We start from the raw sequence: 27,882 nt of genomic DNA on the forward strand, positions 1-27,882 counted from the left end.
CACCTTCCTCTCTCTGAGCGATGTTGCTCTCTGGCAGACAGTGCACAAAGTCGCTCCCCCGTGGGCAAGAGCCGGGGAAGGCAGCACAGGGCATGGAAGGCAGGGGGTGAATCAGGAGTGTGAAGAAACATCAGCACGCCTCTAGATCTGTTTTAGCCCATGAATGAGTCAAAATTCATTAAAGCAATGATAGAACTATTTTTCAAAAAGAAAATAAAATTCTCTACATGTGCTTGCAAGGAGGCAGGAAGAAAGCTCAGGTGACTTTTCAGGGTCCTTTCAAGTCCTGTGACCCATGCCCTCATGAACCCCAGACTGCCTGGGAATAGGGCTTTGGGCCTGGTCTAGCTGTGGCGAGAACCACATGAGCCTTTGCTCCAGGCCAGCGCTCCTGTCCAGTTAGGACCTCAAAGAGGCAACCCACTCCAGTATTCTTGCCTGGAGAATCCCATGGACAGAACAGCCTGGCAGGCTACAGTCCATAGAAAGAGTTGGACATGATTGAGCAACTTTCACCTTCATAGGCCTCCTCAGGCAGAGCTAAGTTTTGACCAGTCACTGACATTCTGCAGAAGGGCTGAATTTCCCTGCTGTGAGCCTGAAGCCCCACTAGAGGCTTCCCAGGAACTCAAAGTAATAATGTGGTTCTGACTCTGATTTCCCCCAAGAGCTGTGAACCAAACATTGGACTGATTCACTCAACATGAGCAGTATAGGAACAACCCAGACAAACACAGACCGCTGCAGTTCCTAAATCCGCTGGCTCAAACACAGAGATGTGGCCCTCGGCTCTCGCGAGCCCTCGGGTGGCCTCCAGGGTCCTCACCAGCAGCACCAATGGTGGGCAGCCTATGAGTGCAATGGCTGTGGAGAGCTTCCGCTTATTTCCTCCACTGTAGGTGCCGGCCAGGCAGTCTGCATAGAGAGACAGGCCCAGGCTCTGAATACTCCAGTTTGTCACCTAGGGAGGAGAAAGAAATCCCATTTGGGAAAAACAAACAAGCAAACACCCCAGCAATTCAAAGTCTGGGCTCCTAGATCTCACTCCTCCAGCATGACAGACCCAGTGAGGCCAAAACATGACGACTTATGGAGCGGCTCATGGCCTTCAAGGGCCAGGCATCTCCTTTCCAGTCTCAGATCCTTAGATCCCCGTACGGTTTGGTCTGCTTCACATCCATTGGATGCAACTCCCTGAGAAATAGTCTTCAGCCTTTCCAGAGCAGGACAACGCTTCTTACCCAGTGTCCTGGATGATGGTTAGGAGTGGAAGAGGAAGAACTCTGGCTCCAAATGACATAAACCCACTTATTCATTTACTTAGTCCTATAAAACATGTAACATTGTTTCAGGAGTGCTCTTCCCATGCCTCTATAAAAAACAAATTGACTAGGAAGAGCTCATAGTCTGTTTGTAGTTCTTTCTCTCCACTCTGCCTGCCCAGGACTGAGGATATACAATCAAATACTGTGTCATCAGTTATTTGTATTAGTTCTTTTCCTCCCCTTCCATATGATTATTACTTTCATTTGAAATAAAATTGGATTAGTTGGTTTTAGTTTGCTTTCAGTGTTAGGATTTCTTTTTGTTTTCACTTTTACCTCTTTCTCATTCTTACTGAGTTAGTTTTATTTTTTGAATATGTAGAATGTTAGCCTGATTGCAAAAGTTTAAACTGTACAAAAAAATGTCCTGACAGAAGTGTTATTCCCTCCCATTTCCCCTTCACCCTATTTCCCTCTTGCTGATCACCACACTCATTGGTTTCCCGTTTATCCTTCCTGTATCTCTATTTGTGAAGGTAAGCAGACGTATTTATGCTTTCTTATTTGTCCTACTTTCTTCCATGAAAAAGTAGCATTCTACACGTGCTCTTTTACACTTTGCTTTCTTCATTTAACAGTATTTCCTCGAAAAAAAGTCGGTATCATTCACAGAGCTATTGTTTTGGTTTTGATTTTTCTTTATGGCCACACCAGGCACGGCATGTGGGATCTTAGTTCCCCAACAAGGGATCAAACCCATGCCCCTGGCAGTGAAGCACAGAGTCTTAATTGCTGGACCACCAGGGAAATCCTGGGCTTTTTAAAATAGCTGCATAAGACCTTGCTGCATGTATTTATGGCATAAATTATTCAATCAGTTTCCTATATGCCTGAACAGTTAGCTATTTCCAATATTTTATGACTAAAGTGTAGTGAATATGCATTTTGAATGTGTATTTTGTACTGTGGGATGTGTGTCTTCAGGGTAAATGCCCAGCAGCGGGATGGCTGGATCAAAGGGTAAATGCATATATCATGTTGTTAGATAGGAGGGTGGGAATTTTTTTTCATCTGGTTTGTTGACTGCTATACTCTTGTTTTCCAGAAGAGTACTTGGCACACAGCAGACACTCAGTTGAGCATTTTTTGAATGAATTAATGGATAGCATGCTCTAGTTTTCCCATATCTAAATAAATGCATTCTCATGAAGCAGGTTCATGGTTTACCAAACTATTAAGTGGACACAATAAGCCAAGTTAATTTACCCTCTCAATTTCCTCTGCTGGTACACCTCGAAGCCGGGCATAAAGGTAAAGATGTTCTCGCCCTGTAAGCAGGTCATCGATTGCATCAAACTGAGGACAGTAGCCCATACTTTGATGGACTTCAGAAATATTGGTCAAAATACTGCAAGAAGAAAAAACAATTAGTAGGTTTCCTTCACAAAATGGGTAACCAGAGATCTGGGACTGGAGGAGTTTCTGCCAAAACGATAATAAAGCTCCCTCTCCTCTTCCCATTTTTGCTTTAAAAATGTGAACAACATTTAGGAATCAAAGTAGGGGTTCTTTGGTTAGAAACTGATAAACTCCAGGAGTTCTGAGCTTTGAATCCAGTTGGATTCTCCTAGATTTCCCTATCTAGGATAAACTGAATACCTGTTACCCAAAGACAGCTGTGCTTTTAGATTGGATCCCCTCATGTGTGAGTTTAAAAACAAAGGGAAGATCAAACTTAAGAAAATGAGCAATGTTTTTTGATCCCTTTCAAATATTTGGGAAGTAGCTAGAGAAGATGCATGCTTCCCAATGGAAGTGAATTTTCTACTTGTATTTAATGACAGAGATACTGTCAATGAAAGAGGAACCAATCAGATCACCACACAGAGAAAGAGAATAGCAGAAGAGATGAAGAGATGAAATGAGTTCTGTCAACTCCCTCTAATCAATGTATTCTCCTCCACTAAAAAATACACTGCCTTGATGAAAAACAAACTGACCACAGACTGGTCCAATTTTCTTGCTCCTTCTCTCATAGCTTAGGGTCTAAGAATGAAGGATAGATGCAGTGGTATGGGACAGAGAGAGGCCATGTACTTCCCTACTATGACAAAACCATTTAGGTGTGGCCAATTAAAATCGCTCAGGGAAGCAAGGAGGGTACTTCACCAAATCCACAGGAATTCCCACACTTAACAGCCCCAATCCTGTGTCTTAAGCCTCTAGTTTCTAGCTTCTGTCTTGATTTTACCTGTGTCTCATTTTGATGTCTCATGGTAAATCTTATTTCATCCCCTTGTTCTCCACTCCCTGCCCTCTCCCCTTTTGTTTCCCATCATGAAGTCATTTGCTTGGTTGTAGGCCAAGCTAGATCTGAAGATGAGGTGGAACCAGTCATGGCCTGGCTTCACCTCTGCCATTCTCTTTGCTCTAGACCCAACAGCAAGGCTGGGAAGGCTGGGGAACCAAATTCATCCTGTCTGAGCCAGTGAAGAATGCTTAGGACTCTCCTCACCCAGGGAGCATTGGGCCACGTTGGTGATGGCTTTCCCCAGGCAGGCAGAAGTTGGTTTGATGTCAGCAGTGGCTAACTCCACTCATAAACCAGGACAGAGAGTTTCTCTGGGCACAATATGTGTGAGCTCTGCTATTCAAGGAGCAGCTTGTAAAGAGGCAGACAAGTGCCAGCTCATGTTTTCTGTCCTGTCCTGTCCAAGACCAGTCTGTTTCCATGCTCCTTATTTCAGAGAGCAGCAGGCACTCTCCCAGAATCCAAGGGCACATGCCAGTTCTCCCTTTATAAAAGAGTCTTGGCCAGCAAAGCCAAGTGTTGGCACAGAAATAGCCAATGCAGATTAAAGCTTCCGAGGACTCCTGAACAAGCCCCACCTAGAAACGCAACCCAGAGACAGGGTGCTTCACCACAGATGTTCTTAATCTGGGCCCTAGGGGTTCCTGTAAGGTCATAACTGTGCTTCAGGGCTCAGGCAATCCCCTGAAACTGTCTGTAAAGAACATATGAAGAGAGGCAATGGGAAGCAACTTTTATAGGTACATGTGTTCATCACATGATTAAAGGGTCAGAGGCTTATGACCCACAAAAGACTAAAAACCGTTGATCTGGTGCTTCCAGAGTTTCCTGAGAATTCATGCTAAGGGAGGAATCTTTTAACAATCACAATTCAATTCAGTTCTCCAGACAGTCTTAGACTTTTCAGATCATGTTTGCTGGGAGGTCTGTACCTCCATACAGATCTTTCAGGCTCTCAGAGTCATCCTCAAATACAGGGTGGGGAAGAGGACATGCCTCAGGACCTGGGAGAGACACCCTGAGGCAGGATAACAGAGCACTCACCTCTTGCCTGCGACAGTGGCATCGCCTGAGGTTACTGGCGTGTCCCCAGTGAGCATCTTGAACGTGGTTGTTTTGCCAGCTCCATTCACTCCCAGGAGGCCAAAGCACTAAGGGAGAACACACAGAACTAGCCTCGCTCTGAAGCCCAAGGTCAGAGTGTCAGACCCCAGGGCAAGTGGGACCCAGGCTGCCATATAAAGGTGATTAGCCATTTATGGCCTATGGGAGCAGAATGTGTCATTTGGCATGAGGGTGATTGTGAGCTGAAGGCAAATGGGAAGAAGCAGACATAAGACAAGCTGTCTGCCCTCCCCTTATTTGCCTCAAAGCAAGACATAAATTTACAAGGTGTTCCCCTTTCCTCTCTATCAAGATGGACAAAAGTAATCACTGGAGACAACTTTAGACTCTTACTAGCCTGGAGACGACACTGCTGCTGCTGCTGCTGCTAAGTCACTTCAGTCGTGTTCAACTCTTAGCGACCCCATGGACCACAGCCTACCAGGCTCTTCCATCCATGGGATTTTCCAGGCAAGAGTACTGGAGTGGGGTGCCATTGCCTTCTCCAGGAGACGACACTAGAGGAACCTTTATCACAAGCTTTAATAACTAGCCTTATGTGCCATTATTTTCACATACAGGGCTTCTCTGGAGGCTCAGATGGTAAAGAAACTGACTGCAATGCAGGAGACACACGAGATGCGGGTTTGATCCCTGGCTCGGGAAGATCCCTTGAAGTAGGAGTGGCTACCCACTCCAGTATTCTGGAGAATTCCATGGACAGAGGAGCCTGACAGGCTACAGTTCATGGGGTCACAAACAGCTTACCCACACACTTTCCTGCAATCCACCCTTCTAGAAACTGTAAGTCCATCTCCTTTCTCTTGTAACTTCCCTAACAATGTACTGTTCCTTTGCTAAGGTGCCACGGGAGCCCAAGTTCTAACCACCCCTTTGGGGTCGTCATTGCTCCTGCGCAGGTACAGTGCACATGCCAGCAAACTTTCTCTTTGCTTCTCTCTCATTACTTCATCTTTTATCAGTCCAATTGATAGAGCACTGGCTCCAGAACCTAAGAGGGCAGTAGGAAGCAGAATTTTCCTCCTTGACAGTGACTGCTGAGCACTTAAATGCATCTACGTGTACTATAAGCTTAAATGCACACTAGATTTTGAAGATTTAGAACAGTAACAAAAAAGAATGTAAAATATAAATGACATTTTATATGACTTACATGTTGAAGTAAGTATATCTGATACTAGTTCAGATATATTGGACAAGATTAATGATTAAGACTAATTTCACCTGCTTTTCCCCCTATGGCTACTGGGCAATTAGAATGACCTACGTGGCTTGTGTTTTATGTCTGTTGATCAGCTTTGTTTCAGAGGAGACCAGAGACATGCATGGGAGCTGGTTTCCTGAGGTTCTTTCACATGTGGCCCATAGAGTACCCACCTCTCCGGGGCGGACTCCTACACACAGCCTGTCCACTGCTGGGCTGGAGGTGCCTGAATAAACCTGCAAGATCAGAGAAAGTGGACGGAAGACTAACAGAGGGTTAAACAGGGGAGGGCAAGAGAGCAAACGATGGCTTAGGTGAAGGTTACACATCGACACGGATGTGATAGAGGTGCTGTGAGCACTGAGAGTGTTGAAGCTGAGCCCCTGTGCGTAAATGGAGTGCAGGAAGATTCATTAGCAGGGCTCAGTTGCAGCGGCTCTTGCTGAAGCCCTGTGTCAGTGCCCAAGATAAATGCTAGGGAAAGTGCCTGAAAGTTCTTGGAAGACTAATTATAACAAAGATGACAATCTCACATAAAATTGGGAAAGGAATTGCTTGCATTAGTGTATCGCCTATTCTACAGAAGGCAAATCACAGCATCGTGCCATCTTAGTCCAACTGGCACCTCCAAACTAATATTTCTGTATCTATTCCCTTACCTTGGTGAGTTCATTTAGCCGTAAGATATCAGTTTTATTTCCTCCACTAATAATTCTCTGTCTTTCTTCAGCCACATCATCATCTTCATCTATGATGGGCTCCTTTGCAGGCTCAGTAGTCCTAGGGGAAGACAAGAGGACAGAGAGGGCTGGTGCACAGTGTCCTTAGCGCTGTCCTTTCATCGTACCCTCTGCTCATTCACTGGCCTCTACCCCAGCCTAGCCTTCCACCCCTAACGCTTGACTCTCAAAAGGACTCTGCACAGGAAAGGTGTCAGGCATTAGGCAGAGAAGGCAAGCGCTCGAGACCAGAGTCTGCCCTGGTCTCCAGTCCTGGCCTCCCTGTGTGTGATGGTGAGGATGCTGCCGAACCTCTCCAAACCTCGCCTCCTTCAACCATAAGACAGGGAGTGGGTGGTAAGAACATCTCCCTCATGGGACTGTGGTAAAGACGAATTTGGCACAGGGTCTGGCATACAGTCAAGACTCAAAACCTGGTAGCTGCTATCATGATAGAACCCTTCATCTATGGTAAGCACTCAACAAATGAGAGTGACTAGCAACCAAGCCTCCTACTTCTTTTAGTCCATCAGGTTATCTCCTGTCCCAAACTATAGTTTTCCATCAGCTGTAGGTTAAAACCCTAACTCCTCAGCTGAAATCCCAGAGACCTGCAGTCAGGCCCCACCTACTCTTCCCACCCATCCTCCCATTAATCTTTCTTTTTTTATTCAAAAAATTGTAGAGAGTTTTATTATTGCAGTTAATGGTGTTATTATTGGGAGAGTCCCTTGGACAGCACTGAGATCAAATCAGTCAATCCTAAAGGAAAGCAACCCTGAATATTCATGGGAAGGACTGATCCTGAAGCTGAAGCTTCAATACTTTGGCCACCTAATGAGAAGAGCTGACTCACTGGAAAAGACCAGTGATGCTGGGAAAGGCTGAGGGCAGGAGAAGACGGCAACAGAGAATGAGATGGTTGGATGGTATCACTGACTCAATGGACATGAGTTTGAGCAAGCTCTGGGAGATGGTGAAGGACAGGGAAGCCTGGCATGCTGCAGTCCATGGGGTCACAAAGAGTTGGACGTGAATTAGTTACTGAACAACAACAACATTGGTAGAGAAATTACATTCCAAATGGCCTGGCCCACCCAGTTAGTGAGTCAAGAAACAGAGAGTAGCAGAATTATATCCAATATCCTTATTGTCCATTTGAGGAAACAGGTTCACAGAGGGGCAGGCGGTTCTGTCAGGTCAGGTCCTACAGCTCAGAGCCCTGCCTCCCTGCACTGGATGGTTCTCCTGTAGCACAATTACTCTCCAGTAATTAATTCAGTAATACTCAAACCCTTTCGAATATGTACACTCAACATAATTTTGAAAAGCTTTAAGTAGATACCTAAATTTTCTCCCCACACTTTTTTTTTTGGCCATGTAGGGTGGTGTGTGAGATCTTACCCATTTATCTCTTGGACTGACTCCTCCACCAACCATAGCTGCATCTCCCCATCTACCCTCAGCTCCCAGCCCGGGTTAGGCTTTCCCAGCTCCCAGCCCCTGCAGGCATTTCCAGTGGCTCAGTGTTATTGTTCTCCTGCCCTGCCGAGCAGAACCCTCACCATCCTTAACAACACAGGCTCTTCTCGGAACACCCTGAGTACCCTGACCTACATGCTCTCTTCCCTCCGTTCCTGGCCATATCCAGTTCATTACAAAGTTTTGTCTAACAGACTTCTTACTATTTCCTCCATCAACTTCTTTTACTCTCTCCTAACGCCCTCGCTCCTTTCCAGGCTACCCCTGTCCGTTGCCTAGGTAACAAAGCAGCTTCCTGTCTGATCTCTCTGTTTCTAATGCTTGCAAATCATGTCATCTCCCTGATTAAAACACCCCAACAACTTTTTGCTGTCCTCAGGCTTAAATTCTAAGTCCTCACCAAGGTGAGGGGGCATTTCATGACCTGACTCTGCCTTCTTCTCCACTCATCTCTCACCGGCCCCCCATCCCAACCCTCTCCTTTCACAGCCATCCTGAACTCCCCACATGTGTGCATACCCACTACCAAGAGCACCGTTCTTCCCTCCTCTCCTTTCTCTCCTTTCCTGGTTGTTTCTCAGGATGGGCCCTGTTGTCTTCTTGAAGCCAGAGATTCTGAACACTTCTCTGGTCCTCTTCCTGGTCTAATACAGAAGGACACACTTGATGTGTTGACATCAGAGTTTGAAGCTAAAGTGTGTCTGTTTTAGTAAATAACTCTTGCTTCTCTCCCACCCAAGGCCTCTTAAAGGGGCGCCCCCCCCCCCAAAAAAGAGGTAGCCAAAGCTGCAGAGGGGGGCCTGCAAGGACTGAGGGTCCCATGGACAAATCCTCCTGCTAGAACCACTTTCTGGCCATGTATTTTTATTCTAAGTGTGTTGACATTCATTATCTTATTCAATCTCTTTCCAAATAACTCAATTCCCTGAGGATTAAAAGCTAAAGACAAGTCCTCTGAGTCTTTATTTATATGTGCCCACATTTGGCCTGAGAGGGTGAGAGGGTAAGAGGGTAAGGGACAAACACTGTCCAGGAAAGCTTGTTCTGAGTGCCCAGTGACTTGCAGTTCAGCCCTCTGAGCCGAGGCCAGTAAATATCAACTTGGGTTGCAGAGGGGGCTGCCTTCTGGAAACCTGAGCACACACTTCAGAATGAGGCAGGGCCTTGAGCAACAGAATGGGAAGAAAGGCATGGCTGGGCTGGGTCAGGGTTGGCAGACAACCCTCTTGCTCCCCAACCAGGGGGGCATGACCACTGCTCCACCCCCGCCACACTGCACCTGGCCGCCTTCACCTCAAATATCACCCCCCGCATTACTCTTTTCCCCCTCTGCCCTGTCCCCACTCCCAAATCTCTAATTAGCAAAGGGACCTGATTTTTCTATTTCCTCATGAATGCATGTATTGATTTCCTAGTACTTTGGATATCAATTAATCATTATCATTTGTGATGCTATGATCCAATTTAATATGATTATATGTTTATTAAAAGAATGGGATTAAATACTAGTGATTGAAATTAATCATGTTATATTCTAAACACTTTAAAATTTTCACAAATTCTAATGTGACTATTTTAATGTGTCTCTCCTTGCATTATTCAGAATAAGCCAGGCTTTGAGAGCATAACAATCTTTACGGAGTGGGGCTCATGAGGAAAGAGATGACCACATGGATGTGAAATCAAGTCCCCTGACTGACAGATGTGAGGAGCCGGGCTTGGTACCCGCAGGGTAGTGGTGGAGCATACCATCGGCTGAAGAAGAACTGGTATTGGATGAGGAGCGTCAAGAGGAAGTACACCACACCTTCTATTGCCATGGCAGCCAGGTTCTTCCCAATCAGGTCCCACTGGAATGGATTTGAAGAGTGCTCCTCACCTGGGGATGCAGACCATCCCAAGACCTAGTTAAAACACTAGGCTCAGCTAGACCACGCCTTATACAAGGGATTAAGTCAGTGACAAACCCGAGTCTCTGCGTTGTGTTTAGTTTCTCAGTTGTGTCTGACTCTTTTCGACCCCATGGACTGCATGCAGCCTGCCAGGCTCCACTGTCCATGGAGATTCTCCAGGCAAGAATACTGGAGTGGTTGCCATGACCTTTTCCAGGGGATCTTCCCAACCCAGGGATTGAACCAAGTCTCCTGCAATGCAGGTGGATTCTTTACCATCTGAGCCATCACCCGAGTCTCATATTGGCTCAAGTCAGAGTAGGAACTGTCCCTGATCCCTCCTATGCTCCTCAGCCATGGACACAGAAGCACCCTGATTCCTTCTAGTATCAGGAAAAAAATCCCAGACCAACCAGGTGCCCCCGGACCCAGTCTAGGCTGCAGGTTGGTCATAGAAACTCCCACTGGAGCCCTCCCAGTCTTGGAGGATCCAGGGCCACATGACTGCTACCCACCAAACCGGGCATAGACGTCTGTCACTGCCTGGCTCAGTGCCAGGTCAATGAGACCCCGGCCCAGGCAGAAGTGAGGGAAGATAATGAGCAGCTTCCTCAGCATGGCATTGATCCTGAGCAGCGTCTGAAATATAGAAAAGCAGGACAGTCAGTGATGGGGCCAAGCCTGTCCGCCCCCTCCTGAGTGGAGTTGGGCCAGGGGATGGTGTGCAGCCAGAGGGGCCTGGCTGCTGGAGGGATCTGTCAAGCAGATAGGAGGCTTGGGAATACTCACAGGAGGTGCCCCTAGCCAGCAGCCTGCTTGGGGAGCTTTCACAGCGGACTCACTTTGAAATTCCACAGGAAGCCCCCCAGGCTTTTGTTATCAGGAGATGCAGCAGCTGCTGGGCCTGTGGCCTGGACTCTCCCTCAGGCTCTGTCACTGGCGGTGTCACAGCCTCGCTTGTACCGAAGCGGAGAGGGCCCCTGAGCATCTTCTAGCTCTGCCTCCCAGCTCCCACAGGACAGCAGTGGCTGTCTGCAACTGTCGCCAGCAGAAAAGATGGCCGGAGATCCTCCCTGGTGCCTGGGGTATGCTGGGGGACTTGTTTTCAGGTGGTAGACTGTATTTGCTGTATGAGCCTCAAGTGTCAGTGTCAGGCAGAGGGGACACCAAGGGGCTGAGGCTGACCTACTTTTCTGGCCCATCCCTGCCGTACAACCTCCTTCCTCTTTGGCCTCTTCACTTTCGCTTACATCACCTCATCTCCGCCTATCTACCCCTCCCCTCCCTCTACACTCTGCCTGGAAGGCACTACGTTCTTCTCTCTAGGCCCTTGCACTTGTAACTTCTATTAACCATTGCTATTAGTGAACAGAATGCTCTTTCCCCTCCTGCTCTCTGGCAGATAACTGCCCTTCTTTAGAAACCTAGCTCAAATACTCTCTTCTAGCCTAAACCTTTCCAGATTCCCATGGAAAAACATCGAACCCTCTCTTAGAGAACTTACCATGTCACCATGATTAATTTTTTTTAACCTGCATGTTTTCTGCACTAGTCACTGGTGCCCAGAGAGCAGGAACTGGGTCCAAATTATTTTGGTGTCCTTCCTAAACACCTGACGCCTGATTAGCTCACTGTAGGGACTTCATTGTTTATTAAGTGGGTTAATAAAACACTACTTATTCCAAGCCAGGTTTGAATTGAATTCCTCTATCAAGGTCCTGCTGACCCACTCTGGTCTGTGGTGCTTTATCAGTCTTGCTCCTTTGATGTTCTGTCACTGCTGTCTCATGGAAGGTTATGAACCTCCATTTATATCAGTTCCTAATTTGGTGTGCAGATCATTTCCTCACCGGAAGGGAGTTCCTGGGGCCACAGTGGTTTATATTGGCACATTCATCACACGGTGCTCTCCTAGTGGATGTCTCTGTGACCTGAGGAGCCTCCTGTGGGATTCTGGGGATTTCTGCAGCATCCATCTATTCCACAATTTAGGGGGAAGCAATCAGCTTTTTTTTTTATGCAGGAGAGGGGTACACACTCAGTAATTGTTGGCTAAATGAGTGCAGCCGGCAGGAGTGGGATGTTTTGAGTTTAAGGCTCAAATTCAGAAAACGAAGATCATGGCATCTGGTCCCATCACTTCATGGGAAATAGATGGGGAAACAGTGGAAACAGTGTCAGACTTTATCTTTTTGGGCTCCAAAATCACTACAGATGGTGACTGCAGCCGTGAAATTAAAAGATGCTTACTCCTTGGAAGAAAAGTTATGACCAACCTAGATAGCACATTGAAAAGCAGAGACATTACTTTGCCAACAAAGGTCTGTTTAGTCAAGGCTATGGTTTTTCCAGTGGTCATGCACGGATGTGAGAGTTGGACTATGAAGAAAGCTGAGTGCCGAAGAATTGATGCTTTTGAACTGCGGTGTTGGAGAAGACTCTTGAGAGTCCCTTGGACTGCAAGGAGATCCAACCAGTCCATTCTGAAGGAGATCAGCCCTGGGATTTCTTTGGAAGGACTGATGCTAAAGCTGAAACTCCAGTACTTTGGCCATCTCATGCGAAGAGTTGACTTATTGGAAAAGACTCTGATGTGGGGAGGGATTGAGGGTAGGAGGAGAAGGGGAGGACAGAGGATGAGATGGCTGGATGGCATCACTGACTCGATGGACGTGAGTGTGAGTAAACTCCAGGAGATGGTGATGGACAGGGAGGCCTGGCGTGCTGCGATTCATGGGGTTGCAAAGAGTCGGACATGACTGAGCAACTGAACTGAACTGAAGCTTTTATTTTGAAGTAACACACTCTATTAAGATGTGGAGAGTTGTGAGCCTGTGACAGAAGCAACTCTAAAGAGCAGCATATTCAGTCTTCCAGAATGCTCCAGTCATTAGTGGAGTCTGTTCTCATCCACCTCCTTTCTGGGGTCTGACTGTGATGTGGTACATTTCTTATTAGTCATGGGACAGCTGGGGTTTTGCTTCTTGCTTAGTGGCTACAGAAAGCCTGATGAGGTCAGGGAAAGAGTTGCTCTGAGGAAGCCATGTGACTGGGTGGTTAATGCAAGTTTGCCTTGGGTCCTCCCAGCAAGGCCTGGAGGCAGGCGTGGGGAGAGGGGCCACAGGACAGGTGTGCAGACGTGCTGGCTGGTGCCCACCCTCTCAACTGCAAAGACCTTCCGAGAGAGAGAAGGGCAAGAGAGGTGCTGGGGACACAGGCACACGGAAGAGCCCACTGATCCTCGGGAATGTTTCCAGGACAGCCAGGGCTCAGACACAGAGGACCGGGGGAGCAAGTGCAGAGCAAAGACAGCCCCGGGGCACTGCCACTGGTTTAGTGTTCATTCTGCCAGGTCTTGCCGGGCAAGGAGCAGTCTGGGGGTGTGCGTGTGACAAGCGCACTGCACAGCTCATAGAAGTGGGTCATTCAGCGCTACAAATTCCTAACCCTAATCTCAGGATTAAGCTTCATATTATTCTGTTACAATATGCATATGAAACTGGGAGAAAGGTCATATATGCATTTGTTTATATGTCAGCATACTGAACACCCATGCACGCACTCCGGAATACATAAGAAATTCAAACCAAACGTTGCCTCTGGAGAATGGAACTAGGCAAGTGGGAAACAGGAATAAGGAGGAGACTTTTCATGTATGCCTTTCTGTTCTTTTTAAATTCTGAAATGACATGAATGTGTTACCTTGTGTATATGTGTGTGTAAAACCTAAGACCCAAAGTCCCCAAGGATAATTTCTTGAAGAAGTAAGATCTAAAAGCTTAGAATTATGAAAGGGCTTTTATAAACTGCAGAAAGGGTCCAGAAAACCATGACATTCAGAGCATATGAATGAACAAGGAGCTTAAAGCAACAGAGAAAGGAAGGGAAGAGGGAGGGACAAAGGAAAGGAAGCAGCAACATTCATCTACACACTAAGAACTGACAGACGCAGAGTTTGCCCCTGGCTCTGCTTGACCTTCACACACTCTCCAGTGTCCTAATAACTAACCGGAGAAGCCAAGAAAGGCATACTTACCCTGTTATCCTCAAATAGTTCCAGGACAAAAGTGATGGCACTGCTGTTGATGCCAATGAACAGATTAGCACAAGATAAGGCCACATAGGCAGTGCTGGGGATATCGAACAGGAAGGATGCCGGGTACATCATGGGAATGATTGCCCACCTGTGTGAAATGACACAATTCAGTTGATGGCGTTCCAATTTCCACCCCACCTGCTGTGCCCCTAGGTATAATTCATCCCCCTCTCACACGGGGTGGTATGTTTGAACTGATGAAGAGTCCAGGGGAACCAAAGAGATACTGCCTTCCTTGGTTTTTGCTCTTCATCTTTGAATGGAGACAAACAATGCCTTTCCTGACCACCTCATGGAGTTTTTGTGAGGAGTAATGAGATAGGAGCTGTGAATGTGCCTTGTAGATTATAAAGCCTTACACAATATATAGGAGCATTCTCTACCCTGCAACACTTTCCATTCTAGTCTGGATCAGCAAAGCTGGGCTGAGATTCCAACAGGCTAATATTCATAGCTCACTGGAGCTGATATGTCATATTCACACTAGTTCCTGAATTCTCTAAGAGATGAATAGAGGCCATTACTCTGGGAAGACACTGCTGGCCCCTGTAGGAAGGGCCAGGTATCCTGATCTCCATTTTGCAGATGGGGAAACTCAGGCCCCAGTGAGGTGAATTACTTGTCTACAGTTATATGTATAGTAAGTGGTGGGCTTAGATATAAAGTTGTATGCTCTGTAATTCTATTGGATTTAATCCTTGCGTTATTTTCTGGTCCTGACCCAGGAATGACTTTTCAGCTGTAGTCTTCTATGTTACAAAAAACTTTTGGCTTGGTATAGGAGACACTGAGATGGACAGATTTGCCACAGATGAATGAGTCAGAGCTGAGTGAGGAACTGGGCAGTGATGGATTCTCAGACTTTGGTCAGGCCATAGTTTGAGTGGAGGAAGATTAAGATTCAAACCATATGGGGCGTCTCCATTGTTCCTGAGTGCACTGGGCTGCAGGAACAGCTCCATGCATGGAGTCAGAAACAGAAGCCAGCCAGATTCCTGGTCAGCAGCCGCAGACCCCACCAGGAACTAGAAGCTGATCTCGACACTGGAAACCCAGGTTTTCTGTCAGAAGAGCAAGCTCCTCCCCTGGCTTCCCTTCCCATTAGCTAATGGCCCACACAACTTACCCATATAGCATAAGCAGTGCAACAAGGGCTGGAAGGTTGTCTGAAGAAGTGTAGGCTTTCTTCTGAAACCCGATGAAGATGCCCACCACCAGCGCAGCGGTTACAGTGTAATTCATCTTGAAGAGAGAAGAGAGGAGCAAGGTCCTTAATCTCTGCACCTCTGTTTCTCATTCAGTAAGACACGGGCTGGGCCAGGCTCCTCCAGTACTTACAGTTTGGGATTCTGATTCCATTTGTATAAACAGTTCTTGGCTAGCAAATGTATGTAAAGGTGTCCTTCGTCCTCCTACCCTGCTTCACCCCCACCTCCCTACAAAGGGAACCTTCAGTTGTATCTTTTGGAACAATGAATTATAAAATTCCACTTGATTTCTCCTCTTTCTAATCAGTCTCAAAGTCCCGTTGATTCTACTTTCTAAGCATGTCTCCAGAATTCAGGAAAAATTTAAACTATAATCCTTGGTCTTACATCACTCCCTCCCCTCTCTTCTTAACAGAATTCAGTCCATCAGGCTGGACAGGGAAAGGTGGGAAGCCATGGTAAGGACAGGGGAGGAGTCAGAATGGTCCCAAGTAGAATGAGAACCTAAGAAGGACATCCATGGAGGTGACTTGGTACGGGGTGCTGGAGCCCCAGGCGGGGTCAGGATGGTGTCCTTACAGGGGCTGATCTGGTGTGCGATATCGGAGCCAGAGCAGAATGGAGAGGGCCTGCACAAGAAGGCAGGTGGCTGGAGGAGGGAAAGGAGGGTGTCCACACAGTGGGGAGGACGAAGGCAGCGATGGGGAACTTACTACATACAGGTGTGTTGCTCAGGCAGGTAAATGAGTCAGGGGCAATAGCAACCAGTTTTTCACGTTTGGAAAAGGGAGCTACAAATACGGAAAGACAGAAACCAGAGTGAACCTGTAGTGCTGGATTGGAACTAGTGGTGTTTTTTAGTGAATGTTTTGTTCAGTTTTGTTGGATTCCCAGGTCCCTCAGTGGTAAAGAATCCTCCTGCCAATGGTGGAGGCAGGTTCAATCACTGGGTTGGGAAGATCCACTGGAGAAGGAAATGGCACCCTACTCCAGTATTCTTTCCAGGGAAATCCCATGAACAGAGGACTCTGGCAGGCTATGGTCCGTAGGGTTGCAGAAGAGTTGGACCCAACTTAGTGACTGAATAGCAATAACAACAATTGTTCAGTTTAGTTCAGCATATAGATGAAGTCTAGATGTACTTGTGTGCATGTCTATGTATATACACGTGCATCTCACCTAGATCTCACATCTCACACGCGCATCTTGTCTCCACTGTGAAGGCCTGGGACCATTGATACCCTGGGGGCAAGGAATATATTCACCACCAAGACCTCAGTTTTGAAGGACATTTTCCACTGGAAGGAACCAGAACTCCTTGGGGAGATGACTGACTCCAGGGTAGGACTGGGCAGAGAACTTGGATGAATTCAAGGAACATGTGGACACAAGTCAAAAGGGCATGGGAGCTGGCTTAGAGGACGTCCCACTGGCCAAACTGGGGAAAATCTGAGCACCAAAATCAGTAAGAATGGTATCAGACTGTAATCTGGATTAACACAGGAACCATGACTCCATAAAAGCATAAATAAACATATGAATAAATGGAAAGTTTGATTTAAAAAAACCAGGATATTTACACAACTTCAAAGTTGTTGTTTAGTCACTGAGTCATGTCCTGGGGAAGGAGGTGTCTGTGTATGGTTGATGTCCACGTTCCAGAAACAGACTTGAAGAAAGTGACCTCTCAGCTGCCTTGCAGATCTTTTTTTCTTTGAGGTAAAGCAATCTCTTGAGTATTATTACAGTTTTACTTTTGTGCTGGATGAAATTTAAAAGATTACTTTGTTGTTGGGGAACTTACTCTGTTTCAGCAGGACTCCGTGAAGCTAGAAAACTTTAAAAATTGTGTTTTCTTTAGTGGAAGTTTTAAATTTCTAAATAACTCCTCTCATCATATTGTGAAGGCCATCTAAAAATATCATTGATATCCCAATATTTAGTAAAATATTTAGAAAAATATTTAGTAACCTGGAAAATCGCTATCGAATTAGAACTTACTTAATTCTTTAATTTAATGGTAACTTGGGTTTCAAACTCTGGAAAGACAAGGGACATGTAGAAATAATTTTCAAATGCCTGTTGCTGCTGTTTACTCACTCAGTCATGTCCCACTCTTTTGTGACCCCACGGACTTCAGCCCATCAGACTCTTCTGTGTGTGTGGGTGTGTGTGGGTGTGTGTGCGCGCGTGTGCTCAGTGGTGTCCAACTCTTTGTGAGACCATGGACTGTAGCCCACTAGGCTTCTCTGTCCATAGGATTTCCTAGGCAAGAATACTGGAGTGGGTTGCCATTTCCTTTTCTAAGGGATCTTCTTGACCCAGAGATAGAACCCATGTCTCCCGCACTGGCAGAGCCACCAGGGAAGCCCTAGCTTCAAAGCACCTCTCTCCAAATCCTGATTAATTATAAGGGAAAAAGAGTAACTTTACAGTGAACAAGCTCAGCAGACACCATCTTAATCAAGTGACAAAAGTGATCATCAGTAATAGGACAAATTGAAGTTAGAAGCTACCTGATAGGATGTAGTGAGCAGGATAGAGCATCCACTCATGAAACTGCTGCTATGACCTGAATCCAATCATGAGGCAACATTAGGCAAACCCCAACTGATGGACATTGTGCAAAATAACTGGTCTACGATCTTCAAAAGTGTCAAGTCGTGACTGTCAAGGAAAGAGGGAGGATCCATCCCAGGCTGACAGAGACTGAAGGGACAGGGCAACGAAATGCAGTGTGTGTGTGTGTGCGCGTGTGTGTGTCTTATGAGGAAGTTACTCTCAAATGGCTCAGAAAAAAGTTTCAAACTGTATTTTCACTGTTTTTATAACTTTGCGGTTATTTCAAAATTTAAAAGAAAAGAAAACAGATGATATATTAAAAATAAGAACTTAAAGCATCACATATGTGCTGAGTGAATGATATAAACAACGTGTTTGTTCATTTATTCAACAATGACCTTCAGGCCAGTGTTATGTTTTTACCATTGGCCAACGAGGGTGCTTAGTTCCAACAATATAGCTCCTTGAATTGATTCCAGGCCATTCTTAAAATTCTAGAGCATCAGGAAGCCTGTTGGCATTGTAGTCACCATTTCCAAGCTCTTCATTAGACTGCCAAGTGTCTACTTTGCTAGAATCATCTCCCACTCAGACACTCACTTTGTCTTTCTGTCCACAAATTTCTCCTTAGGCTCAGAGATCTCTGTCTATAGCCAGGCACATGTGTGGGTCAGCATCAGCTGTAAATTCTATTCCTTGTCTTTTTTTTAAAAAAAAATAGGATGCAAAACCAGAACTTTAATAGCTTTTCAGTGCAAGAGAGCCTAGCTTCTCTCATGTTTAAAGCACAGGCCAATATGAGTGACTACAAGTGATGTTCTTGTTCAAAGGGAGGCTTATTGTCTCTGACCTCCTCCCCATGTGTTCATAAGTGTTTCCTCAGGTAGACAGAAGCTAGAGAAAAGATTAGTTGCTTGCTACTGGTGATTTCTGGTTTTATATCGTTAAATGATGGCTGCTTAGTAAGTTGAGTAAGAGAGAAGAGATCATGTCTTCATAAACCCTAAATCTGTCATCATTATTAAAAATCATAGTGGAAAAAGTTGTATTGGTCTCCATCATGATATATTCTATCTTTGCATGAAGTGGAAGATTAACATCTTCATGTTAGTCTTAGAATGTTGAGATAAAACAAAGTATCTTGGTCCCAAGATGCCTGGAATAGACAGGAATTGGTGTCAAACAACTCCCACATTATAACCAGACCTTTGCTGTCAAGTCATTTGGACCCTGTGACCTGTAGTAAAGTAGCCCATCCTGACCTCTTTCTTCCCCCACCAATTCTGATTCTGAGGTAGTAGTCTGCTTCTGATTTGATATATAGCTTTTTTTTCATGTTCTCTGAAGTGGTAGCTCATCTAATATAATGAAGATCTGGTTGGGAAATCAAAGTAAGGCCCCTGGATAGGGTTTCTAGATTTAGCAAATAAAAATGTTGAACATGCAATTAAACTTGTATTTCAGGTCAAAAACTGATAAATTTTTTGGGTAAGAATGCAGTATTTGAGGGGGACTTAGGATAAACTCCTACAAATAGCTGCGAAAAGAAGAGAAGCGAAAAGCAAAGGAGAAAAGGAAAGATATAAGCATCTGAATGCAGAGTTCCAAAGAATAGCAAGGAGAGATAAAAGAGCCTTCCTCAGTGATCAGTGCAAGGAAAGAGAGGAAAACAACAGAATGGGAAAGACTAGAGATCTCTTCAAGAAACTTAGAGACACCAAGGGAACATTTCATGCAAAGATGGGCTTGATAAAGGACAGAAATGGTATGGACCAAACAGAAGCAGAAGATATTAAGAAAAGTGGCAAGAATACACAAAAGAACTATACAAAAAAGATCTTCATGACCCAGATAATCACGATGGTGTGATCACTCACCTATAGCCAGACATCTTGCAATGTAAAGTCAAGTGGGCCTTAGGAAGCATCACTACGAACAAAGCTAGTGGAGGGGATGGAATTCTAGCTGAGCTGTTTCCAATCCTAAAAGATGATGCTGTTGAAGTGCTGCACTCAATATGCCAGCAAATTTGGAAGACTCAGCAGTGGCCACAGGACTGGAAAAGGTCTGTTTTCATTCCAATCCCTAAGAAAGGCAATGCCAAAGAATGCTCAAACTACCGCACAATTGCACTCATCTCACACGCTAGTAAAGTAATGTTCAAAATTCTCCAAGCCAGGCTTCAGCAATACATGAACCGTGAACTTCCGGATGTTCAAGCTGGTTTTAGAAAAGGCAGAGGAACCAGAGATCAAATTGCCAACATCCGTTCGATGGTCGAACAAGCAAGAGTTCCAGAAAAACATCTATTTCTGCTTTATTGACTATGCCAAAGCCTTTGACTGTGTGGATCATAATAAACTGTGGAAAATTCTGAAAGAGATGGGAATACCAGACCACTTGACCAGCCTCTTGAGAAACCTGTATGCAGGTCAGGAAGCAACAGTTAGAATTGGACATGGAACAACAGACTGGTTCCAAATAGGAAAAGGAGTCCGTCAAGGCTGTATATTGTCACCCTGCTTATTTAACTTCTATGCAGAGTACATCATGAGAAACGCTGGGCTGGAAGAAGCACAAGCTGGAATCAAGATTGCCGGGAGATATATCAATAACCTCAGATATGCAGACGACACCACCCTTATGGCAGAGAGTGAAGAGGAACAAAAAAGCCTCTTGATGAAAGTGAAAGAGGAGAGTGAAAAAGTTGGCTTAAAGTTCAACATTCAGAAAACTAAGATCATGGCTTCTGGTCCCATCACTTCATGGGAAATAGATGGGGAAACAGTGGAAACAGTGTCAGACTTTATTTTGGGGGCTCCAAAATCACTGCAGACAGTGACTGCAGCCGTGAAATTAAAAAATGCTTACTCCTTGGAAGAAAAGTTATGACCAACCTAGATAGCATATTCAAAAGCAGAGACATTACTTTGCCAACAAAGGTCCGTCTAGTCAAGGCTATGGTATTTCCAGTAGTCATGTATGGATGTGAGAGTTGGACTATAAAGAAAGCTGAGCGCCGAAGAATTGCTGCTTTTGAACTGTGGTGTTGGAGAAGACTCTTGAGAGTCCCTTGGACTGCAAGGAGATCCAACCAGTCCATCCTAAAGGTGATCAGTCCTGGGTGTTCACTGAAAGGACTGATGCTGAAGCTGAAACTCCAATACTTTGGTCACCTCATGCAAAGAGTTGACTCATTGGAAAAACCCAAGGCTGGGAGGGATTGGGGGCAGGAGAAGAAGGGGATGACAGAGGATGAGATGGCTGGATGGTATCACTGACTCGATGGACGTGAGTTTGAGTGAACTCCGGGAGTTGGTGATGGACAGGGAGGCCTGGCGTGCTGCGATTCATGGGGTCGCAAAGAGTCACACACAACTGAGCGACTGAACTGAACTGAACTAGGATAAACTATACCTAAAATTATTCATTGTTTTATCTGAAATTTAAATTTAACTGGATATCCTATGTTTATGGTGACTCGACCACAGGGGCGGTTCTATTTTACCCACTTTGAGGGTGGGGTGAGATTTAAGAAGAGCATGCAGGGTGAAGGACCTCTTTAGATTACCTCTTCAGCTCCAGATGATTCCCAGGAAGGCCAGCCTCAGGCCTGCCAAGCAGTGATGTTTCTGATGGGTCAGAAGGCCCCTTGTGCAGAACGTGTAGAGCACTCCCCACCACAGTTGCTGAGCTGCCCCCTGCGTCCTTCCCCAGCTTGGGCCCTGGGCGTGGCACCTTCTGTCAGCCCTGGCCATATGAGAGCCCCATCCTGCTGTACTCCTTCAGTCTTAACAGACACAAACGCCTTGGGCCCAGGGTGGCGAGAGCAGGTCCATGACCTGATACTTACGATGTCCCAGAGGAAGTTGGTCAGCCAGTAGGTGGTGGGGCTCACTCCACTGACAAACTGGAGGTGCTTGGCCTTGTTCACCCTCTCCTGGATCAAATAAAGGACAAAGCTGGCAGGGACGAAGGACATGGCAAAAATCACGCAGATGGCTACTACAGCGTCCACCGAAGTGGTCAGTCTGCAGAAGGACGAGAGACACGGGGAGAGAGAGGCAGGTGAAGGAGGAGGAGCAGAAGCAGAAGGACAAGATCAGGCTCTGGAAAGTCCTTGCCCCACCCCAGGGAACAGCCTCCAGAACCCCCTTGCTTAACCTGAAGCTTGTCATCCCACTCGACTGTCCAAATCAAACTGGGTCAAGGTGAAGGTGGAGATTTGTGTGTTTCCTCTTCCAGGCTGATGTTGAATGTTAAGGTTATGTAATATATAACCAATGTATGTAATATCATACACTGTTCCCTGTTAATATCAAAGTCTAGGTACATTTTCTTCATATTACATTTTCTAATTATTTGTTGGTTGTGTGTAGGAATGGATTTTTACCTCAAAAATATCATGCACTATAATGCTTTTATTAGTTCTAATAATTTGTCTGTAGATACTCTTGAATTTTCAGGTAAATAAATACATGGTTTGTGAAAAGAAATACATTTTTAAAGGCAATGAATTATTAAATCACGCATTTAAGAAACACATCAGAACACAGAGAAATGTAAGTTTAAGTGAGAAAGGAACAGGCTGGTTATGCAGGCACTTGGCAATATTCACTCTTTCCTGGATCAGATAGAAAGCATCTGCCTGATGGGGCAAGTTTGTGCTGAAATCTAACCCAGCCTTCACATACAAGCCATGAACTCTGGTGTGGGCCAGCGCCCACCTTGACAAAGGAACACGTGTTCACACTATGTTGCTTCAGTCATGTCCAACCCTTTGTGACCCTGTGAACTGTAGCCCGCCAGGCTCCTCTGTTCATGAAATTCTCCAGGCAAGAATACTGGAGTAGGTGGGCACGCTCTCCTCCAGGGGATCTTCCTGACCCAGGGATTGAACCCATGTCTCTTTACATCTTCTGTATTACAGGTGGGTTCTTTACCACCAGCACCACCTGAAGTACCTTTCACTAATTCCCACGAAAGCACTATATGTGCTGGTCGACGCCCCTGTTAAAATGACAGATAGCTTGATCCACACACATAGTAAGATTAGAACAAATGATCAGAGGGAAACACCAAAAAATACTTAGAGGAAATACCCTAAACTGTTGGGTTATAGAAGCTTAGTTCTTAAAACTCTCTTCTATAAACCTTATTTAGTGAACATATACTATTTTATATACTGACCCTATAATCACAAGACTCCTATCTCATATTTCATATTCAAAAGGCTTGGCAGAAAGTAGAGAAACTTAGGTTAAGTGGTAATGGACACAGACTATTTTTCCTCAGTCTAGGGCCTCAGTGGGTGTCCCAAGAAAGGCCCCTAGGGCTTCAGATCCAAGTTTAGCCATATTCTTGGGCATGGTCAGTGCACTTGGAGTATACAGGGCCCCCTTACTGCCTTCCAGAAGGAGTTTGTACTAACAAAGGCATTCTCACCAAATATAGACCTTTGATAAGGCAAACATGCTACAAATTGCAAAAGTTTTTACTGCTTGAGGCTGAGCCTATGCTTTAGGAACGTAGGGATATGTTGACAGGTCCAAAGCCTGACCGTCTGGGGGAAATTACCGGAATCTAAGATAATTACTGCTGGGGCGATGAAAGATTTACTGAACTTCCCAGTTACTGGCAGTCATTTTGGATAATGGAAAGGAGACGATTTGTGTACGTTCCAGGAGCAATATGTTACCAAAAGCAAAAAGGGAATGGAACCAGACATATGCTTACTTTCCAAATAAGTGAGGAGAAAGAATGGCCAAGCTGTTTGGCACAAGGAATCTTATGTTTCTGTGCACCTGATTAAACAAGCTGGCCATCCAGTCTGACAGCTCCTGCTAGTGAAAAGCCTCTTGAAGTGTTCAGAGTGGAGAAGGTGACAAGAACTCTGTGAGGCAGGGGGCACGGTGGCTTACACTGTGATCTCAGAGAGCTGCTCCTTGGTCAGGTTCAAGGGCTGGCTTATGATGGTGATGCCATACTCCTCGGGGTTCTTGTCCTTGTGCAGGCTAGCCCGTAAGATGGCGTTGTGGGCCACGTTGAGGAAGCTGACCAGAGCATGCCAACCCTTGTTGTTAAACCACACCTAGAGGACAGAAAGGCAGCTTCCTTAGGCTCTGCTCCACAGGACACTCTGCACGAACAGCAGTTGTTTAAAGAAAAAAATGAGCTGCAAGAAAACAATGGGAGCAGGAGGAAGGTTTTGGCAGCTGGGAGACATTTCATGCCAGATTCCAACAGGAGGAGGAGTGGAATTTAATTAAGCTGGGAAAATAAAAATAAAACAGCCACCAGCTCACGTGAGTTTTTAGCTCTAGGGCAGATCATGCAGGGCCAATACCTTAATGTTGTCTTCAGTTTCTAGTTGTTTAAGGAAAGCAGGCATTTCTTTAGCGGCCTCTCTGGTCATAGGGCCCTAGAAAGCCATAAAAAACAAACAAGAGGGTTTTTCCCACTCCCCCTCACCACCTCTTCTTAGCACTCATGATCATTTCTATTTCATAAATGACCAGTTGAAAGTCCCACCAAATCTCCAGTCTGTTTACATACCCCGCTCACATTCATTAACTGGCCAAGGTCACTTAAAAATCCGACAAGTGCTTCTCCAGTGATGGGGGGAGCTGGGAGCTTTCCTCCAATAGAAATTCCTCCATACCTGAGAAGGGAACAAGAAGTCCTCAGCTCTGTGTCATGAGCCATGTGACCGTGTGTGTACCTCATGGCTATCATAGCTCTCAGTTTCTGTAGGAAAAGATGTATTTTTGCAGGAATTGTCTGGACTAGTGGGAAACATGGCTTCACTTTACAAACCAACTTTTCACAGCTTCTTCCTTATCTCCAGGGTGCAGTCCTGACTCCTTCTGAGCTTGGTGTCTGCCAACCTCTCCTACTTCACCCTCCTTATGCCTGACCTCCAGTGGCCTATTCCTGGCATCTAGTCACGCCACAAGCTCCGAGTGGTCTCTTTGCCTTTGCAGGGCTGCTCGTTTCTCTGGGTGCCTCTCCAACTCATCTGTCCTGTGTTATCTTCTCTTTGAGGTCTTCCCTGACTTTCCCCCACCCCTACCAGTGGTTCCTCTCCTCTGCCGCTTCCATACTCTGCAGGTACTTCTAGTGTGCAGGACTCACCATCACTGAACCTGGCCCAGTCTGCCATCCTCTCTTTGTGCCTCTCACCCATCCCTGCCTCAGGGAGTCCCTCCCCTCTCCCTGCATTGCCTCCTATCTGGTCTTCATCTGCAATCCTAGCCTTGGGTCTCTCCCTGTCTAACACATCCTCCACACTGGTGCCCTAACACTGGCCTGGGCGTGTCACTCTCTGGCTTAAAACTCTTCAATGGTAGCATAAAAGCCAGACTTCTCAACAAACAAAATTAACTTATTGAGTAGGGGAGGCGGAGGAGGAGAACTTTATTTCTCAGAGACTCAACTTGTCCTCCCCACCTCCCTACCTTTCTGCTTTAGTTGAGGCCCCTCACTACTTTCTAGCGAATGACTCTAAAAGCTGAATTTTACTTTCATGGCCTAGAGCCTGCCCAGGAAATCAAGTCAACATCAGCTCCACATTAATTCTAGAGGCCCTGTTCCTGAGGGAGCCTAGGGAGGCCAGCTCACTTGTAGACTGTCTCTGGAGGATTCTCAAACCTCAGGAACCACATGAACCTCCTAGATACCTCAGGAACAGGGTGAGTCTGGGGCTGGGCCAGACTCCTTGAGCCTTAAATGGAATGGGCCAAGGAGTGCCAGGGTATAGGGTACTTGTGCTCTTGTTATAAACTGTTATTTGCTTGGAGGTTTTAGAACCTCCAGTGGAAGTGAGAAATAGATTTAAGGGACTACGGACCGAGGTTTGTGACATTGTACAGGAGACAGAGATCGAGACCATCCCCATGGAAAAGAAATGCAAAAATGCAAAATGGCTGTCTGGGGAGGCCTTACAAATAGCTGTGAAAAGAATAGAAGCGAAAAGCAAAGGAGAAAAGGAAAGATATAAGCATCTGAATGTAGAGTTCCAAAAAATAGCAAGAAGAGATAAGAAAGCCTTCCTCAGCGATCAATGCAAAGAAATAGAGGAAAACAATAGAATGGGAAAGACTAGAGATCTCCTCAAGAAAAATAGAGATACCAAGGGAACATTTCATGCAAAGATGGGCTCGATAAAGGACAGAAATGGTATGGACCTAACTGAAGCAGAAGATATTAAGAAGAGGTGGCAAGAATACACAGAAGAACTGTACCAAAAAGATCTTCACGACCAAGATAATCACGTGGGGCTTCCCTGGTGGCTCAGAGGTTAAAGCGTCTGCCTTCAACACGGGAGACCTGGGTTCGATCCCTGAGTCGGGAAGATCCCCTGGAGAAGGAAATGGCAACCCACTCCAGTATTCTTGCCTGGAGAATCCTATGGACAGAGGAGCCTGGTGGGCTACAGTCCACGGGTCGCAGAGTCAGACATGACTGAGCGACTTCACTTTCACTTTTTCTTTCACTTTCAGATAATCACGATGGTGTGATCACTCACCTAGAGCCAGACATTCTGGAATGTGAAGTCAAGTGGGCCTTAGGAAGCATCACTACGAACAAAGCTAGTGGACGGGATGGAATTCCAGTTGAGCTATTTCAAATCCTGAAAGATGATGCTGTGAAAGTGCTGCACTCAATATGCCAGCAAATTTGGAAGACTCAGCAGTGGCCACAGGACTGGAAAAGGTCAGTTTTCATTCCAATCCCAAAGAAAGGCAATGCCAAAGAATGCTCAAACTACCGCACAATTGCACTCATCTCACATGCTAGTAAAGTAAGCTCAAAATTCTCCAAGCCAGGCTTCAGCAATACATGAACCGTGAACTTCCGGATGTTCAAGCTGGTTTTAAAAAAGGCAGAGGAACCAGAGATCAAATTGCCAACATCTGCTGGATCATCGAAAAAGAAAGTTCCAGAAAAACATCTACTTCTGCTTTATTGACTATGCCAAAGCCTTTGACTGTGTGGATCACAATAAACTGAAAAATTCTGAAAGAGATGGGAATACCAGACCACCTGACCTGCCTCTTGAGAAATCTGTATGCAGGTTAGGAAGCAACAGTTAGAACTGGACACGGAACAACAGACTGGTTCCAAATAGGGAAAGGGGTCTGTAAGGCTGTATATTGTCACCCTGCTTATTTAACTTATATGCAGAGTACATCATGAGAAACGCTGGGCTGGAAGAAACACAAGCTGGAATTAAGATTGCCAGGAGAAATATCAATAACCTCAGATATGCAGATGACACCACCCTTATGGCAGAGAGTGAAGAGGAACTAAAAAGCCTCTTGATGAAAGTGAAAGAGAGAGTGAAAAGGTTGGCTTAAAGCTCAACATTCAGAAAACTAAGATCATTGCATCTGGTCTCATCACTTCATGGGAAATAGATGGGGAAACAGGGGAAACAGTGGAAACAGTGTCAGATTTCATTTTGGGGGGGGCTCCAAAATCACTGCAGATGGTGACTGCAGCCATGAAATTAAAAGTCGCTTACTCCTTGGAAGAAAAGTTATGACCAACCTAGATAGCATATTCAAAAGCAGAGACATTACTTTGCCAACAAAGGTCCATCTAGTCTAGGCTATGGTTTTTCCTGTGGTCATGTATGGATGTGAGAGTTGGACTGTGAAGAAGGCTGAGCGCTGAAGAATTGATGCTTTTGAACTGTGGTGTTGGAGAAGACCCTTCAGAGTCCCTTGGACTGGAAAGAGATCCAACCAGTCCATTCTAAAGGAGATCAGCCCTGGGATTTCTTTGGAAGGAATGATGCTAAAGCTGAAACTTTGGCCACCTCATGCGAAGAGTTGACTCATTGGAAAAGACTCTGATGCTGGGAGGGATTGGGGGCAGGAGGAGAAGGGGACGACAGAGGATGAGATGGCTGGATGGCATCACCGACTTGATGGACGTGAGTCTGAGTGAACTCCGGGAGTTGGTGATGTACAGGGAGGCCTGGCGTACTGCGATTCATGGGGTCGCAAAGAGG

At 45.8% G+C, this 27,882-nt stretch overlaps 1 protein-coding gene across 4 annotated transcripts in view; it reads right to left on the reverse strand.

The window, feature by feature from the left end:
* ABCA4 (ATP binding cassette subfamily A member 4) overlaps positions 1–27,882 on the reverse strand; it is a 149,354-nt gene that overhangs the window by 6,255 nt on the left and 115,217 nt on the right. For all 4 annotated transcript variants that reach the window (XM_069598218.1, XM_069598207.1, XM_069598229.1 and 1 more), the window contains 13 exons: positions 24,420–24,525; positions 24,211–24,285; positions 23,786–23,955; positions 21,718–21,895; positions 15,221–15,336; positions 14,035–14,182; positions 10,514–10,637; positions 9,856–9,985; positions 6,565–6,685; positions 6,079–6,141; positions 4,621–4,727; positions 2,532–2,673; positions 827–961 (listed from right to left, as the gene is read on the reverse strand). In XM_069598218.1, the coding sequence (XP_069454319.1) occupies positions 827–961; positions 2,532–2,673; positions 4,621–4,727; positions 6,079–6,141; positions 6,565–6,685; positions 9,856–9,985; positions 10,514–10,637; positions 14,035–14,182; positions 15,221–15,336; positions 21,718–21,895; positions 23,786–23,955; positions 24,211–24,285; positions 24,420–24,525 (1,615 nt within the window). The remainder of the gene's footprint in view (positions 1–826; positions 962–2,531; positions 2,674–4,620; positions 4,728–6,078; positions 6,142–6,564; positions 6,686–9,855; positions 9,986–10,513; positions 10,638–14,034; positions 14,183–15,220; positions 15,337–21,717; positions 21,896–23,785; positions 23,956–24,210; positions 24,286–24,419; positions 24,526–27,882) is intronic.

This window comes from Ovis canadensis, chromosome 1 (assembly GCF_042477335.2).
Source record: "Ovis canadensis isolate MfBH-ARS-UI-01 breed Bighorn chromosome 1, ARS-UI_OviCan_v2, whole genome shotgun sequence".
Taxonomy (NCBI): Eukaryota; Metazoa; Chordata; class Mammalia; order Artiodactyla; family Bovidae; genus Ovis; species Ovis canadensis.